This window comes from Euprymna scolopes, chromosome 6 (genome assembly GCF_053919585.1).
Source record: "Euprymna scolopes isolate OS-2025 chromosome 6, ASM5391958v1, whole genome shotgun sequence".
NCBI classification, from domain to species: domain Eukaryota; kingdom Metazoa; phylum Mollusca; class Cephalopoda; order Sepiida; family Sepiolidae; genus Euprymna; species Euprymna scolopes.
The window spans coordinates 37,670,315-37,690,333 of NC_136487.1; the positions used below are offsets into that span (position 1 = coordinate 37,670,315).

Genomic DNA, 20,019 nt, shown 5'->3' on the forward strand with positions numbered 1-20,019 from the left:
AAGCTTTCTGGCATTTAGAGACCTCAACAGTGAAGGGGTGAGATTTTGTTGCTAAGCAGGTTTGTCAGGGATATGTACGTCGAGGGGGTACAAGTGCAACGAGTTCATCAGAACATATTCCATTAAAATATTTGTAAAACAAGTTGACAAAATGGAACCTATTAGATTGAAATCTTCCTAATAATAGAAATATTTTTTCCATTAAAAAAAAAAAAAAAAAATTGGCCAGCGTTTATGTGAAAAAAAAAAATCACAAAACTTCTGTTTGGCACCTCCAAATGTTTTATGTAAGCTGTTTGGAAAATTCCAATGATAACACGATTCTTTTTCTGCATGACTATCTAATCTTCAATTTCTTTGTTTTTGTGGTGGGGCATACCTTAGATACCTTAGTCATAAAAAGAGTAAGAGTTGAAGAAGAAATGGTAGCACTTTCGTTATGTAGAAAATGTCAAAATTTATTCTTCTGTGTTCAAAATGAAAATGTGTGCGCCATTCGACCGTGAAACAATTGTTCAGAGAATGAGACTTGTGTTGTAATGAGCTTTTTGTTCCAGGCAGACTGACACGGTCAAGAGATGTAACGAAAATATAAAAAGGTATGTTTCTGCTTTTATTCTATAAGTCCCCAAAAGGGCTTAGGTGCCATAAATATGAACACTGACTCAAAATAAGCAGACCCCCCCCACCACCACCCATATACGTAACAGGATAACAGTCCGCAAATAAATAAATAAATATACCAATCAGATACATTTTCCTGAATTCATCAAACTTTATCGATTTCATTCACCCTGAATGTATATAAACGACAGATTTTTCCTTCACAAAGAGTTTGAGCAAAAGTTCATGACTGAGATAAGATCTACTTTGTACCAGTTTCCTTCGTGCTCCTGTCGGGTAATGGGAAGGCTAATATAATAGCACTCTAATCAATGTGCTCTGATGAACTCATGGCACTTGTATCCCACCTTCAATGTAACTCAACAAGCAGCAAAATCCCACCTCTCCACTATTGACGTCTCTAGATGCTGGAAAGTCTTCTACTCTAATAATTTCTTTCCTGAGACTGTTAAACTTTGGAATTCCCTCCTTGTTTTCTGCTTCCATGACTGTACTAATCTGAAGAAGTTTAAATGTAATGTGAACAGACATCTCGCTGCTCAACTCATCACAGTCCCCTGTTAAACATGACCCCAAATAGTAGCCCCTTACAGCCAAGTCGCAATGCGCCTTGTTTGGGATGGAAAAAAAAAGTGAAAAAACAAGTAAAAACCAATAATACATTTATCAACTCATGAACATACAAATAAACAAAGGGTACACACTCTGACACACACACACACACACACACACACACACACACACACACACACACACACACACTAACTCTTTTACAATGTCGTCTGTTCATTAAAAACAAATGTATAAACTTATCTTAGTACTTCTAACATTTCTCACTGAATGTTCCACAACTACCAAAACAAATGAACATCGGCTCTTGTTAATAACTTTTGATCAAATATAAATTTTGTAAATTAGTGAGCAAGTTTTAATAAGAATCGTTTTGATGCAAGGATAATCCACGGCCCTTAAATTATCGACTCGGGCTTCCTTGATTCTCAGTTTTACAAGGACTCTCAAAATATTAAAAAACATTATGTTTTCCTATCTATGTAAACTTCCATTTTAGACATACATAAAATAGTTTTTTTTTTACTTTCTGTTTTTCTTTTACCCCAAATAAGCCACAATGCCACTAAGTCACGGAGCTACTATATGGGACAGATGTGCAGGGAGACTAAGTACGAAGTTGAGCAGCAAGATGTTTGTTCATATTACATTTAAAATTCTGCATGTCAGTACAGTTAGGAAAGCAGGGGCCTGGGAGGGAGTTCCAAAGTCTAACAGAGGGAAGAAGCTATTTGAGTAGAAGGCTTTATGGCTTCTAGGGATCTCAACAGTGAAGGGGTGGGATTTTGCTGCATGTCTGGTTTGTCAGGGGTATTTACGTCGAGGAGGTACTAGTTCTTTGAGTTCGTCCGAGCACCTACCATTAAAGTACTTGTAAAACTTGCGGTATGGGTTCGAGCTTGCCTACTTACTACCACTTTGTTTTTTGCTCAACACACACCTCCAAACACCTGGGCTACGCTTAGATACACTGCTAATGTTCATTTTATGATATACTAGCAGGGATACCTAACGTTGCCTGGGATTGAATAATGATCAATGAATGTTTCACACTCCTATATTTTTTCATTGAAATTGATGAAATCGCCCATTTCTCAATCAAATCGATTGCCTGCTCTAGTTTGGAACCCATTACAGTGCATTGGCAAGAAGCTTCACATACCTACCCACAGTGACTTAGTTCACAATACATTGCCCTGTAGAGAACCTAATGTTGATTTTATAAAATTGTTTTTCTACATAACAGCTTGAATTAAAGTTTCAAATGCAAAAGTATCATGGTTCAATTGTGCTCTAAACAGAAACATCAATATAATTATAAAATTCAAATGATCTTGTAACGATGTATGTAATCCACTTTCCGGTTTACGACATCCGGTTGCGCATGCGCGCATAATCTGCGCATCTGAAAATATTAACTTTATTATTTCGAAATTATTATTTAACATGGGAAGAGTGGGGTTTAAAATAACTTAAACGTAACACAGAAATGAACGATGTAATAAAAACAAAAAAAAACCCAGACAGTATTAACAATTATTTATTTGGATAATTTAAACGCGAAAAAAAAAAGAACAATTGGGACGCTGAAATAGTAACGTTATTATTTCGAAATTATTACTTAACATGGGAAGAGTAGGGTTTAAAATAACTTAAACGTAATACAGAAATGAATGATGTGAAAAAAAGTAGATATATCAAAATTTGAATTTAACTATAAGTATTATGGTATCTGTTCAGTGCACATTTACCTATAAGTATGGCCAACCACTTACAATTCAGTAACTAAATTTTTTTTTCAAAAATAATCAATTATAATAAACAGAACGACTCATAGAAATCTATCTATATTCTTTTTTCATTTTAATATACTTTCATAGAAATGTTTCTGTTATGTCAAAAAAAAAACTATTTTCTTTACGTCACAAGTGTCACGCTTATACATGAATTCCATAGCTAATATAAGATACTGACCCAACGGGTCACGAGTAGTCTAGTTTATTTTAAATATGCGCATGTCATATCAAACAACCTACATAATTTTATATGCCTGGCCTTTCTGCTTGTGTGAAATTTCATAAAACTTGCCCAGCTGTTTGGAGTCCATGAGGAACGAACACACACACAAAGTTCATTTTATATATGATATGATAATCCGGAAGTGCCAATTACACACAAGGAAATGACTTAAGTTTTTGAATTACATTGAATCAGCTTTGTTTTGGTCGTAAATAAACAAAGACAAGAAAGAAATGGAGTAACAATATAACAAAGAAAGAAGCGAGAGAAAGAAATATGGAAGATAAATAATTTGATTTTTTTTCTAAATATTCTATAAGATTCTAACAATTATCAAAAAAAACAAAACTACATGGGATTGAATAATGATCAACAAATGTTCCATACTTCTTATACTTTTATTGTCATAGAAATCGGTGAAATTGCCCATTTTTCAATCAAATCAATTGCTTGTCAGGGGCCCACCACAAGTAGAAAGCTTAAGATGCTCCCATGCAATAACAGTCCACAATAAATTGTAGTATACACTGCACTGTAGAGAATCTATTGTTGATTTTATAAAATTATTTTTTATATAATAGCTTGAATTAAAGTTTAAAATGCAAAAGTCAAGTATCATAGTTCAATGTTGCTCTAAACAGAAACATTCATTTCAAACTTTCTCTTTCTTATAAACCCTACTGTTGATTTTATATGCCGAACCCTTCTGCTTGTGCAGTGATAAAACTTTAAATGCACTTGTGATATTAAGCTGCATAAAATTGTCAACTTTGGTCAAAATCAGGCTGTTCCTTTTTTAATTAAAGTTTTTTTAGTTATTGATACTTATTGGAGGCATTTGAATGCAAAACCTATCTAAGAATACTCCCAAACACATAAAGTAAATTTGTGTGAAATGAAAAAAAATCGTCCCAGTCGTTTCAGAGTCCATAAGGAATGAGTTCATTCACACACACTTACAAAGTGACTTTTATATATAAGTAAAGATTCTACAAAAAAAATTGTTCACCATATCTTTGTAACAACAGTAGCATATGACAGCTAACATATGCAAATGACCAAGCCAGTTACACAATGTGACGTCACAGCAGAGACAAAGGGACACATGTAGATAGAGAAGCAATGTTCGAGGAAGCATGTGTTCGACACGTGGCCAGAGAAGCGAGGGAAAAGCACATGTTCTAAACATGGCCAGAAAATGACAGTGAGTAAAGCATGTGATGAGAACCAGAGAAAAAAAATTGCATGCCGGGGAAGATGAACATTTGGCGTGTAGAGAGACTTAACTATATGGCAGCCGACATAAACTAAATGAACTGCTTTAAAACAAGGTGCAATGAATTGTTGGAAAAACCAAGAATAAATGGCTTTTATTAAAACTAGAAAAAATGCTGAGTCAAATATTTTTCCTTTCCTCTGTTTCGTTGCAAGACTTTCATCTACAATGTGTTGGGTCTGTTAAAATGTTATGACAGATCATTCTGACCAGGTAAAAAAGGTTTACAGCTGTAAAGTTGCAGTTACAAAGAAAGAAAGGAAAGAAATAAACAAAATAAAAATCCTAGTCAGCATTTTTTTCTTTTTTTAACAAAAGTTTTTATTACCGTTACCTTTCAGCACAACTTCAAAAGTCTCTTGCTGCCAAATGTTCATCTTAGCCTGGCAAACGTTTCTCTTTCTTTTGACCGCATGCTGGGCACAGCTGGCCCATTCTTGTCTTCATCGTTACATGTCCATTTTCTTTGATGTCGCCCTTTTTCCTCAAGGTTTAAAATTACCTTGAATCAATCTCGTTTTGACCAACGGTTCATCATTCTATCTCAGCTTTGTGAACATTCACCTTCCAAGTTTGCCATGTCCATAAACACATATACAAGCACTTTGCCTCCTCTTGCTTCAAAGAGGCAAGTCTCCACCATATACTATACAAAGTGCAGAGACAATGGTTGATAACAACAGAAAAGGCAAATATAATTGGAAAATTAAAATTATTAATACTAAACCCTCCTAATGAGAAATGTAGTGTTTTTGTTCTCTTGCATTCTGTATCTGAGTTGTGGAGTGATTTGTTTACTTTATAAAAGATTCCAAAAGATTCCATGTGATTCCTGAAATTATTTATCCTACACAAAAAATAATGCCAAAAGGAAAGAAGAAAGGAAGGAGCACTTGCAGACATCTATACATGAATTTAAGCCGTTAATATTAGGTCGGTGCAAAAGTTTTGACGATTTAAAATTTCATCTTGAAAATGAAAAACTATTTTTGAAACTCTTTATACATAACAACATATGCATTACTTGTTTTGATCGAACTATTGTTCTCATCTTGAGTGTTATTTGTGCAACATTTCAGTTGATCTAGCCTTCGACCTTCCACAGGCATGTTGGTTGCCATCTGGGAAAATAAAGGGAAGGAGAAAAGTTGCTGGCTCCGTAGATGGTTTCATATTCTTGGAGTTGTTTTTGCTTTTTTTTCGCCATGAACTCCAAGAATATGAAACCATTTATGGAGCCAGCAACTTTTCTCCTTTCCAAGATAGCGACCAACATACCTGATGAAAGTTACAGGCTATATTGGCCGAAACGTTGCACAAATAACACTCAAGGTGAGATCAATAGTCCAATCAAAACAAGTAATACAACCAACCAGCCCACATCTAAAAAAATTAAGAACTGTAACATTTGCTCTCTATAACTTGATTCTCTTTGCCAACAAGCTTATAAAATTATTTAGGCTTTGAAGTGAAATATAAATCTAACTCATGTTCAACCTCCTCTCGTGATGTTAACCTAAGTCCATAGTTTTACAACCCTCGAAATAAGTGACAGTCTGAGAGAGCTAAGTGAGGAGAATATGGTGGATGGAGCATTACCATGATAGAAGATAACTCCTTTTGTTGACTAAAGATAGTTTTCGGATCAGTATATTATAGAAACATGAATGATGCTTTAATAATCTGAAACAAAACGTTATAAATCAACCCTGGTGAAGATATGTTTAAGTAATAACAATTTGCATAAAATAAATTACAATGGTTTAAAATGTTCTAAAACCGGCTAAAACTTTTGCACCAACCGGATATATATTTGCATGATGATCAAATTGCTACTCACTCATTAAAATTTGCATTCTCATCACATCTGATTGATGCTGCACAATAACGACCGGTTTGTCGAATACTTGAGTCACTTTTTCTGCTTCAATAATAACAATGTTGGGCACAAGGTCAAGGAGGTGACCCCACCATTTACCTTCAATTGTTGTGTCAGTGTGCACGAAAATGAAGCCAGGTTTTAATATTCTGTACGAACTAAGAACACTTAGCAGGAAAAAAAAACTGAAATTTGTTTTACCCAAGAAGACATAGTGGACAAGTTTTGGCACGAGAAGTCCATCTTGACAAAAGTCACTATTAGCTAATATCTCCAGACAGCCATGATTTTCACGAAATTTTAACGTTTTGGAGTTTTTACTTTTTTGCATGCATTGCTTAAGTGAAGGTGTTTCCATAAATGCAAAGTTTGTTCCTGTGAAAAAACAAAAAAACAAAACAAAAAGTTAAGCAGTATGAATAAATAAAAAGAAAGGGGAAGAGTGGCTAGAACCCCCCCCCCTCTCAAACTATCACTAAGTTCCGTGTTTTTCTTTTTACTTCCGGCTTCTGGTGATCGTTCTGCTTCAGAGAAATACGTTGAAGAAGTTTCTTCTGATTAATGTTTACTAGTTTTCAAATAAACAAACGAACTTAGCTGTTCTTCAGAATATCAGAATAGTTTTATTTAAAAGTTTTTAAAAGTGTTTTTTAAAGAATGGTTTTATTTTTAATAAATACTAGCAAGGGCGTCTGGCGTTGTTCAGCTGTAAAATATGCTTAAATATACTTTATTTTACACGTATTTATTAATATAGAGTCAATTCTCTATCGATTATTTCATATTATATTGTATCCAATACATAGTCATGATTTAAAAACGTAAACACACACACATATTATATATATATATATATATATATATATATATATATATATATATATATATATATATATATATATAATGATTTGCATGCAAATATACTTAAATATACTTTATTTTACACAGATTTCGTATTTATTAATATAGAGTCAATTCTCTATCGATTATTTCATATCCAATCCAATATCCAATATATAGTCATGACTTAAAAAAGTAAAAAACACATATATATATATATATATATATATATATATATATATATATATATATATATATATATATATATATATATATATATATATATATATATATATAATGATTTGCATGCAATCAGTTAAAATAAACAACCAAAATTGATGATGGGAATCATTAAAAAGTTATGGCGATCATTAAAAAAAAAGAAAGAAAAATGGGAACGACAGAAAAAAAAGCAAAAGGTAAACAAAATAGGAAAGGGAATAGAAGAAAGAGCAGATTAGAAATACGGAGATACATAAAAATATATATAAAAAGGTAATCTATATACCTATAAAAATGAGAATATGTTTGTGAATGTGTGTGAGGACACTTCTCAACCTATATACTCATAGAATATTTTATCTATAAATTTGAAATCCAATATATAAAAGGCAAAATGGGTGTGCGCATTTGTGTTTTCTTATACTTCCTAGATCGTAATATCTCAGATTCGCAAACGGACATGGTTTCTTTCATTCTTTTTGATAGAGTTTTAAAAAATTCCCTCCATGCCATTGTTTCAAGTGTCTGTTTGTCTTTTTCGTATAAAAGAAGCGAAACTAATCAAACATAAACGCCAACTTCCAACCTTCGCCTGGGTAGTATCTGTTCTGTAATTGGTCCTTGGTCGATGTAGGAGAAACCCTTCATACTGAGACAATTACTATTTATTTGGATACTGCCAGAGTGTCCCCTTTTTTTTTTGGGGGGGGGAGCTGCTTTTCCCCCCACATTAAAAAGAACCTTCGTAAGAGGTTTAAAAGCAACGCCATTTCTGCAAGTCATCTTTTTGATTGACTACGTTAAATTTGAACGATTTACACTTCCGGTCGTGTCATGGTCTAGGGGTAAGCTGTCAGATTTTCTTTCACTTTCTTTTCTGCCTTTGTATCACGAGTTCAAGCCTGCCAGCCTACTACCACTTTTTTTTTACACCTCCAAACACCCGGGCAAGGCCGGGCACCCAGGCTAGTTCAGTATATAGGATATTCAGATACTATAAAACTTTAATCGGTTTTTATCCGGAAAAAAGGAGCTACTAAGGGGTCAAATTTGAAAAATTGGTACATAATGGTAATCAAATTTTTATCTGTTTCTCAACTGTTTCACGAATGTGCATGCATGAATGGTTCACATAACAGATTCCTTATGTTAAGAATAACAAGGTTTGAAAATTTTTTTAAAGTAGTGTCAAGCTGGCCTAATGGTTATTGTACTTGACTTACTATCTTTAGGTTTTGGTTTCGATCTTAGGTCAGGTAGTTTTTTTAGTTATAAGAAGTGAACTGTTTAGAAAACAACATAATGCTTGCATGCATAGGTTTCAGTTTCTGTATGAATTAAAATATAATATTTATGCATATTTTTCGACCGGGCAATGCCGGGAGACTTGCTAGTATATATATATACATATATATATATATATATATATATATATATATATATATATATATATATATATATATATACTAGCAAACAGTTAATAAAACATGTTAAAAAACACTTTGAAATGAGTTAAAAGCATATTTAATCTGAAAAGGAAACTAGATAAGTGGATAGGCTATAATCTGCAGAGTTTCGAAGAAATACTTTCCTTCTCATCAGAGGGTAGGAATTAGCAAAATGCGGGATCGGATTTTGAATGCAAAAGTATTTGATGAAACAACAAGTAAGTCAAAGATCTTACTTGAAAACAAAAAAAAAATGAAGCAAAGGGAATATGGTGAAGAAAAAGGTGATTACACATGAATGTATAGTCTGGTGGAAGATAAATAATCCAGTGACGATAAAATCCAAATGTATAACTTCAAGAAAGTTAATAGAATTTCCATTTGCACAAGTAAAATCCAAGGAAATGCCGTAATTGGAAGAAGATGGTCCATAATAATCCAAAGGCAGAAATCCATGGAATAATTCACAAAAATGTGTACAAGGAAAAAAGGAAAAGATTCCAATAATATTAATAAAAGAAAAATAAGATATGCTTTTCACTCTACTTCCGAGACATAAATATAAATAAGAAAGATCAGGGAAGAAAAAGAGGAGAGAGAAAAAAAAGGAGAGAAAAAAAAGTAACAAAGTAACAATATAATAAATTCTAAAAATGAACTGATCTCTTTCTGTAAATATAAGTCCAAATTTAATTATGGCAATTTTGAAATTACATAGTTATTACATTTACCTTTTATGTAGATACAAAAATTTTTTATCTTTAACGTTATCGTTTTTCTACATACTTCTTAATACCTTATAATTTAATAATCCTTTATTTTAATTCTTTATCTCTTCTTTGCATGGTCGGTTATTTATCTGCATATTTTGCTTTATTCTTTAAACTTTCCTATCTATCTAATATATCAATCAACCCACACTTTCACATCTTGTATGTATATTTACTATATGCATTTACTTACTTCTTTTCTTACTTTTTCCTGAATTTGCAGATACTGGCCGTCCTCTCCCCTTAAATTATTTTTATTTTATTTTATATTTTATTTTTTATTTATTTATTTATTCTTTATTTATTATTTATTTTCTATTTATTTATTAATTTATTTATTTTCCATTTAGTGTCTTCTAACAACTCTTGCTGACCTTTTTTTAAGTGATGACTTGTATATTTCAGTTGACCTATATTATTTTGCCCTATATATTTTTTTCGCGCCTTTAACATTTCCTGTCTGGGTCATGTTGACATTTGTTTCCTTTTATTTTATATTTTATATTTAACTCTATCATCATCATTTTTTTCTCTCCTTTTATTCTCTCTCCTCTTTTTCTTCCTTGATCTTTCTTATTTATATTTGTCTCGGAAGTAGAGTGAAAAGCATATCTTATTTTTCTTTTATTAATATTATTGGAATCTTTTCCTTTTTTCCTTGTACACATTTTTGTGAATTATTCCATGGATTTCTGCCTTTGGATTATTATGGACCATCTTCTTCCAATTACGGGATTTCCTTGGATTTTACTTGTACAAATGGAAATTCTATTAACTTTCTTGAAGTTATACATTTGGATTTTACCGTCACTGGATTATTTATCTTCCACCAGACTATACATTCATGTGTAATCACCTTTTTCTTCACCATATTCCCTCTGCTTCACTTTTTTTTGTTTTCAAGTAAGATCTTTGACTTACTTGTTGTTTCATCAAATACTTTTGCATTCAAAATCAGGTCCCGCATTTTGTTATTTCCTACCCTCTTATGAGAAGAAAAGTATTTCTTCGAAACTGCGCGGATTAAGGACTATCCACTTATCTAGTGTTTCCTATTCAGATTAAATATGTTTTTAACTCATTTCAAAGTGTTTTTTAACATGTTTTATTAACTGTTTGCTCATATTATAAGCTCTATTTCCTATTTGGTTTTATCGAGCTTTTACATCTGGCTGAGATTACTTTATAAATATTAATTCTTTAATATTTATAATATACTTTAATTTTACCATCTTCGATCATTTTGGTAAATTTAATTGTAATTTTATATATATATATATATATATATATATATATATATATATATATATATATATATATATATATATATATATATAAAACCATGCTTTTGGCGGACAAGATTCAAGCAAGGGCAGATGGTTCACAGAGTTTTATAATTATATAGATGTTATAAAAATATATATTTACTTAGAAATATTTTTTTAAAGAGTTTAATATTTTAATAAAAAGATATTTTTAAAAATAATTTACATAAGAAAAATAGTTTTTATTTGAACTGTTTTTTCAAATAACAGTTTTTATATATGTTATTAAAATTAATTTCGTTTTTACTTTAAAATGTTTTTTTCTTACAAGTACTTTTTTTTTTTTTATAAAAATTAGTTTATATGAAAATACTTGCAGAAGCGGGGCGTCCGGCTATTCCCAGTCGTAAGAATCGAAACCAAAAGCAAAGCTGTAACACTCAAAGCTGGTGACGTTACCACTGTATCAATGTGACACGCATATGAACTGATTAAAAATAAACTAAGATGAATGTACAAAATGTATAACGATTTTTAAAATTTTTACCCCTTAAAAACTATTTTAACTGGCTAAAGAGCCATAAAAGAAGGGTCCATAAAAAATCTTTTGAAGCCTCTAGCGCTGCTCTGCGACTTTTAGTTTCAGAAGTGATAGAGTTTAACAATATGGAGACAGACAGACATAGTACTTTTTATATATTAGATTACACACTTCAATTTGTTCTAAAAAAAAAAAAATGCTGAACTTTGGGATAACCAATTCTTCTACTTTGGAAAAAATACAGCCTAATCATGTTGACACACCGGTTCCCATTAAATCACCAGAGTTAAGCAACGTTGAACCTGGTCAGTAATAAAAATGTGACCACTTGAGAATACCAGGTGCTGTATGTGTTCTCTGCTTATCTTGGCATTATTTTCCAGTGGTCCTTTACCACTGGAATCAAGTAGTCCCAATACAGGAGAGGCATGGTTGTAGATTGTGCAACATTTGCTTCACAATTACATGCGTAAGCACTTTTACAAGGGGTATCCATTGTCTTTCAGGACTGAATCGATGTTCTGAGAAAGAAAAAGGAGAGATGATTCAATTGAAGCTTTCAAAATTATTAATACCATTTCTCTAACTATTGTGGTCATTTTAATTGACATTTTAAAAATAATTAACAGTATTTCTAATTTTAATGGACATTAGCTACATAATAAAAATGAAGATGTGTGGGTAGGCCATGGCTGTTGTAAATATAGATTCAGGCCCTTGCACTGAAAGATGACATCATGATCTGAAGTTCTTTGTTTACAAAGTTTGCATTTGCTCTTTTTTGTTTTTTTGTGTGTCTTGTTGATCATTGCTTTGATATATCTTATGTGGCTGTTATTAGTGATTCAGTTTCTGTTTATACAACCTTTTTATAGCCACCTTCAAGTGTTTTTGTGGGTCATCTTCTATCATCCTTATGAATCGCCGTCGTTTTTCTTCCCATTTTTATTTTCTCATCTTATTCATTACTTCTCTCTTCTGTCTTTTTCATTTTTACAGTGTCTCTTGCTGCAGTGGTCTGCGTGATGTATTTTTCTAATTCTTTTTTTTAGTCACACAATTTGCTATACTAACCAGTCCTTTTCCTCCAGATTTCCTTTTCACATAAACTTTGTCAGCATCATCATTGGAATGTATGCATTGTGCATAATTATAAGTTTCCTGGTCTTCTGATTAAGATGCCTCAGTTCTTCTTTGGTCCAGCCTATGAATGGCTCAAAGTATCTTACTAGAGATACCTTTTATTAAGATCCTATAGTATAATTTGGCTTCTATGAGTTTTGTTGTTTTTCTTAGATATTCTTTTTCAATCTTTTCTCTCATTTCTGTTGATTTGATGGTATCTGTTTCTAAAACTCCCAAATATTTGTAGGCATCATATGTTCGCCTAGTGCCCTTGTCTCCCCTTAATCGGGTAGTTTCATACCTTGTGCTGCTTCCAGTTTTACCCTTCTTATAACTAAGAATGGACACTTTTCCATTCTGAATTCTATTCGGACATCCTTGCTGAAGATTCTGGTTGTGTTTTTGTTCCTTGGCATTTTCTTAGTATATGCATCATGTCTTAGAGAAACAGTTGTGCTGATAGGAAATCTCCTCGGAAAATATTTCTTTGTATTTTTATTTCAGTTATGTATTGTCCTTCAGCTGTCAGTGAAAGTCTCCATGTTCTCATTGCTTTTTTAACCAAATTGATAATCTTATTTGATATTTTGTGCATCCTCAAGCATTCAACCATCCTTGAGGGATCCTCTTGTATGTTATTTGTTGTAGTTTTGTCCCTCTTCCCATATCTTACTCCAGTAAAGTTTTGTTTCTGTCAGGTCAGGTTGTTCTGGTTTTGTTTTTCCCTGATTAAATTGTTATAAAATTGGCTTTCATTGTTTACAAAGACCTTGTTTTGTTTGTACTGTTCCGATTTGTATCTATTTCTTTTGTCGCTTTAGTTGTTCATGCTTAGCTTATCTCTGCGAGAGATATTCATCCTTTTGTGTTCTTATTATGAGGCTAGTTCCAAAAGTAAAGCCTCCTATTTTTTTAACTCAAAATCTGGAAGAGCTACAAAAACTGGAATCATACCATTAAAACGAGCAATCTTTTGTGTTACAGGATTCATTTTTATGCATAGTCACTACCATTGTCAGTGCATTTTTACCAAGAATTCAATGATGGAACTCTACTTCTACATTAATATCTGCAACAGAGATAAAATTTTCAGGTTATAAATGCATAAGTTCAGTCATGATAACAACAAAATTTGCAATCCTCTCTCATTCATTCGAGTGAAATAAAAAATAGGAGGCATTACTTAATTATAATAAAACAGGATTAAAGGAGATACATAAAAAGAGAGAATTAGGTCTTTTTCTTATCAATTAGTTTTGACTTGTTTTTTTATCAACCGTTTTTTTTTTTTTTTCAAATGAGAAAGGCATGCTTTCTTACATTGTTCCTGGCTGTGTTTAGAAATCCTGGAGGTTAAAGATTCAATCATCAGTGTGAGCGACCAAAAAATACAATTGCGAATTACTTAGGACCTCTATCAAGTCGTGACTGATGGAACAAGAACATGCTACCCTCTTAAAGTGTGCTATTCGAAATTCTGCAGATTCCCGAGTTCGACAAAAAGATGCCTAAATTCGACAAAAAAATTCCTAAAATTCAGCAGAAAGATCCCCAGTTCGACAGAAAGATTCCCCAGTTCGACAGAAAGATTCCTGAGGTTGACAAAAAGATTTATGAGTTCAACAGAAATATTCTTGAGTTTTACAAGACACGCCTGAAGAAGGTCGCAGATTACATCGACCGAAACGCAAAAATGACACTCAAGAATCCAAATAATATGAATGTATTTGATCTTTTCTGTATGCACTCGAGACATGAACTATGAATTTCAATTCTATAGTTTATGTAAAATGAACAGACAGATCTATGATTGGAAAAAGAAAAAGAAATTCATCAATGGAAAAAATGGGAGGTAGTTAAAAAAAAAAGTCTCCCACGAAATTGAACATTTCTCAAATTATATTTGCATATTATCTGAACTCCTAAACACGTGGCTTTTTTTTTTTTAAACGAGTTAAAAATAACCAGACTTTCCAATTTGATAAAAGTTCCATTATAGCATTTATTATGGGGTGGAGCTGGAACAGTGGAACATTCTGGCATCAGGTCTGCGAGCCATGTGTAGTTCTTAAAATTCGACTCGATAAATTGAAAGCTTAGGCAAGAGAAAATTCTTAACCTAACAGAAGCGAGGATTTATTTTTTTATTTTTCTACTGTAGAAGACAGAAGAACTTTATTAAGTAGTATACTTAATATCTGCAATTACCATATGCTTGCTTGTATTAATAAAGTGGCCTCCATGATATCCATACCAAACCACTGAACATAGCTTATAATTTAACTTTTACTATATTTGTAACTGAAATACACAGTATCTTATCTGTAATACTAGGGCTATTTTTCTGAGTAGATGCAATGCTCTGTGCCTGACCTTAATGTCTGCCTATAAATACAGAATAGGAATTCGAAATCACAATGAACTAGTTGTTCTTCTTATAACTGGAAAAAAACAAAAACACCTAACAGCTAGCTACGAAATCCCAATATACATTTTACCGCCATGATGACTACCTCTGTCTAACCTGCATGCCAAAAAAAAAAAAAATTTTTTTTTTCCTTCAAACTAAACCTTACCTGAGACTCTAATCCTAATGAAGATCTACTATTATTTGTAAGTAAATAACCCCTGTCTCTTGAATGCTAACAATCTGCTCCTTCCCACCAAGCTGCCACTTAACTCCTACATTGCACAGACTTTGTAGTGGAATCTTTAACTTCCAGTCCCTAACCCTCATATGCAAACTGCTTAGTCATCACTAAACATCTATACATTTCTACCTCTTAGACATGCATTAGAGTTCATTCCTATTCAGTTAGGTATTTAGCGGTCAAAATATGTATTCGGAAGCAAGGCGATCTGCATTACATAACTGTCTCCTCCTAGATAGTTTTGCAACGATTAATTATGAAACTGAACCGATACTCCTTGTTATGCAAAATGTCCAAGACTCTTACTTGAAAGCTGAAATTATCTTCCCTCAATAATAGAAACACACTTTATGCCTACAACTTCAACTTTATTCGCATCTACTGAAAACCTGCCCATATATCTATTTACCTAATTATACATGACTCAAAACTTACTGTTTTATCCGTACTATATTGCACTCACATCTCAACTCTCCCATCATCTAAAATATAGTTTGGGCACAACTCGTAGTTCAATTCTTAATAGCTACTCATACTGTAACGTTATCCTAGAGCTAAGCTAACATAAATAAAAAAATATATATATAAAGAGAAAGCCTCAAACCACATCATCTCCTTTCTAATAAGCCTTCTTACAATCTTAGTTGCTTACACTGCATGAGCTCTACTCACCCCCAGTAACAATGAAATATCAATGTCCCTAAATCACTTTGAGGAGTGTAACTATTTCAGCAGATATATAACCTCTAAAAACTAACCCAGTAACATTAACTAACCACGCGGGGTCACAGAAATACCTGGATTAGAACCCAGGCGCGGAGCAAACCCTCTCAGTGCTGATGGATGCAATAGATCTTCTCAGATCATCCGTCTAGGAGAAGGAAAACTCTGAAACTAAACCAAAGGGGAGGGAGGCCTCTCCAGTCTTGGATGACAACCTTCCTAGAGCTGGTAACTCAAACAAATTACCGCTTTGCAAACCTAAACTGCTTAAGGAGTAGATAGGCTCTGTCTATCACCTGGCTTCCATACTCCTTTTTTGCCTATTAGTCAGGTGCAGAGATGCTATCACAGTGATTCGACAGAAACACTCAGTGGTAGATTTTATTTCTTGTCTAGGGCAATGAATGCCATTTTCCCACTCTCGACAAACCCCACCCCTGAAACTGAGCACTTGAGAGTGCTTGAGTACCATATATGCCTGAGCAATTAGATTGGGTTGACCTTCCTCTGATTGGTTGAGGGTACCGAATTGACAGTTCCTGGCTGCTGTTTCCGACTGGTAGTACAGGAGCGGCTGCTCCATCTATTTCTGACTGGTAGTACTTAGCGGCTGCTTCATCAACAGTTGTAAACTATCGGGATGTTTGTAGTGCCATGTCGTGCATGGAAAGGGACCCTGCACTCATTCTCGGTGGGCTTTTCTGAGGCCACAATCCTAATTGAAGAAAGGTCAGCTGATAGTCTACTTGTGATGCATGTCTGATGCTCTGCATAACCTCTTGTTCAGCTCCCCCTTACCTAAACTGAAACTTTTTTAAAAATATGACGACAGTACAATCTAAAAATAAGCTTCAACCAGGCTTAGGGTCAAACAAATCCAACTTGCCTCCTCCCTTGAGGCTTGCATTCACAAATATCCGTGGGCTTAGAACTAATTTAGCTGATGTTGAAGCATTTCTCCTGACAAATACCCCGGATATCTTAGCACTAAGTGAGACTAACCTACACTCCTCCATCCCCTCTAACTACTTTAACATGCCTGGATATCTCCCACTCTGCCGTAAGGACTGACAGACACATGCACGGACTTGGAGTTTACATTCGTAATACCCTTCCCTTTACTAGAGAAACAAACCTAGAATTGGATGATCAAGTCTTTATGAGTTTTAGACTAAACTTGCAACACAACATTAGCTACTTTTACTTTCTCTACCGCTCTCCCTCGACCCAGGACTGCAACATAATAAACAAAGTCTCTGACAGCATAGGCACAGCACTCTCCCTCGACACTAGCACACAAGTACATGTATTTGGTGACCTTAATGTCCACCACAAAAACTGGCTTGAATTCTCTACTTACACAGATGCAGTGGCCAGCACAACTCATAGCTTCTCTATATCTCACTCCCTATCACAAATTGTTACATCCCCAATCTGTTTCCCTGACCACGAAGAACAACATGCGTCACTTCTAGATCTTTTTGACCACAGTTCCTGATGATTGTATAATGAATGCCAACAGCCCACTTGGGAACGCTGATCATGCAGTGATAATGGTTGAAATCGCCCTAAACTCTAGAGCCAGTACTCAAAACAACGAGATATTATAAAAAGGCTGACTAGGAAGCCATGAGAGATCTTATCAGAGATGTGCCATGAGGAAATATTTTTTTCTCTTCCTGCTGAACAGTGCGCAAATGAAACCATTGAATGGTGTTCAAAACTGCAATCGAAGCGCATGTTCCCATGTGGAAATTTTATAGCAAGCCCCAATCTCCCCAATGGTTTACTTCGACTTGCGCAATTGCCATTGCTCAAAGGTAGCATGCATATCGCAAATTTAACTGATATAAGTCCAGTTCAAACAGACAGAAGTACATAGAAGCTAGAAGTAACATTAAGAAAGAAATAGCGATAGCTAAGAGAGAATTTACAGAAACCACTAAAAAACGCATCAAAGCACAAAACTAGGAACTCGTGACTTCTGGAAAATCTACAACAGTGTAGTAAATAATGGGCAATCAACAATTCTCCCACTAACCAAAAATCACGAGGTTGCTTGCTCAGCAACCGAGAAGGTTAACATGCTTGCCAGTTGGTTTGCCTCAAACTCCATACTGGACCCTTCCAACCACCCCCTACTTGAATTTCCTATGCGGACAGACACTAGGCTAGACGATCTGAAAATCACCCCTGCTCAAGTGCATGCTATCATAAAAAACCTTGATACTTCAAAAGCATGTGGACCCGATCTCATCCCAGCTGTGCTATTGAAAAAGTGCTCAGCCAAAGTAGCTCCAGTTCTCTCCAAACTCTACAACAAATGCCTTAATGAATCTTGCTTTCTGGGCTGTTGGAAAACTGCTTCTGTTGTACCAGTATTCAAAATTTCTGGCGAAAGAACTGACCCATTAAATTATCGCCCTATTAGCCTCCTCCCACTTTTTGCCAAAATATTTGAGACCTTAATTAACCCTGCTCTAGTCCATCACTTTACAGATGCTAAACTTCTGACTGACCATCAATATGGATTTAGACAAGCCCATTCCACAGCAAACATCCTAACTGTAATCTCTGAATATATATACCATTCACTGGACAAAGTGGGGGAGGGCAGAGCGGTAGCTCTAGATATATCTAAGGCTTTTGACAGGTTATGGCATGAGGGTCTCCTCAGGAAAATTAGATCATACAGTATCACTGGTAGAATACTTAACATAATTAAATCCTTCTTAGATAAGAGAAAAATCCAGGTTGTCCTCGACGGTCGTTCATCTAAACAATATGATATAAATGCAGGAGTGCCCCAGGGGTCTATCCTTGGACCTCCATTGTTTCTGATATACATAAATGACCTCCCCGACAAAATTGCCTCCGAGATGGGTATATATGCTGATGACACCACCCTCTATAACAGGCATAGCAGGAAAACAAATGAACGCATATTTAAAAAAATGGCAGAAACACTAGAGGATGACCTCCAATCTGTAGTGGAATGGAGACAAAAATGGATGGTCATGTTCAGTGCCGCCAAGACTAAACTAGTTTCATTCAATAATTACAAAAAACCTTCTCTACCACCTATAGCAATGGCCAACGACTCCTTGGCCTAACGTTCACAGAAACATGAGTTGGAACAATTACATTGAAGGCATTGCCAGGGCCGCTGCAAGAAAGGTGGGCTCTACCATGCTAGAAAACTACTAACACCTGAAAGTATCCTGTACCTCTATAAGGCTACCATTCGCCCATGTATGGAGTATTGCTGTCATATTTGGGCTGGAGTATCTGCGACTAGTCTCTCGTTCCTTGACAAGGTTCAAAAGAGAGTCGCAAATCTGATAGGCCCTGAACTGGCATCTAAGCTTCAGCCTCTGTCCCATCGACGAAACCTTGCATCCCTCTGCCTGTTCTACAAGTATTTTAATGGTGAATGCTCTAACTGCAAGAACTTGTGCCCCCACGACGTGAACACCCTTGTCAAACCAGACAGGCTGCTAAATCCCACCCACACACTGTAGAGGTCCCTAGATGTAAAAGATCTTTCTACCCCAGTAGTTTCTTCCCCAGAACCGATAGACTTTGGAATTCCATTCCAGGTCCCTGCTTCCCCAACTTTACTGACATGCAGAAGTTCAAATGTTATGTGAACCGACATCTTGCTGCTCAAATCCCTACATGCGTATCAACCCTTTTCAGGTTATTTAATGCCAAAACCCAGTAATTTTGAAAAAGGTTTTATGATTAAAGTATTTCATATGTTCAAATTTTTATTCTTGGTGTTTGGCTTGTTCATTTTGTAGAGGAAAATCGTTATTTTTGTTTTTGATTTTGTAGGCCATGATTGAGTTTTGCAAAGGGGAAAAAAACAATAACATCAATGGTTGATCCATTTAAGTCAAGAAGCTGATATCTTCAGACAGCCTGATCTGATAGTACGAAAAAGTTATCCGATGTAGAAAATTAAATTGGTTCGACCAAAGGATGCTTTCAGAGGGTCCAAGGAAATTAGGTTTAATCAAAATATGTGTTCCACAAAAACTAAGTAGATCTCAAAGGAATTGGA

General features: G+C 34.4%; 1 protein-coding gene across 3 annotated transcripts in view; it reads right to left on the bottom strand.

Moving 5' to 3' along the window:
* LOC145277612 (uncharacterized) overlaps nucleotides 1-20,019 on the bottom strand; it is a 130,765-nt gene that overhangs the window by 4,921 nt on the left and 105,825 nt on the right. For all 3 annotated transcript variants that reach the window (XM_080129143.1, XM_080129142.1, XM_080129141.1), the window contains exon 3: nucleotides 6,330-6,743. In XM_080129143.1, coding sequence (XP_079985269.1) covers nucleotides 6,330-6,726 — 397 coding nt within the window. In that variant the 5' untranslated portion in view covers nucleotides 6,727-6,743. The remainder of the gene's footprint in view (nucleotides 1-6,329; nucleotides 6,744-20,019) is intronic.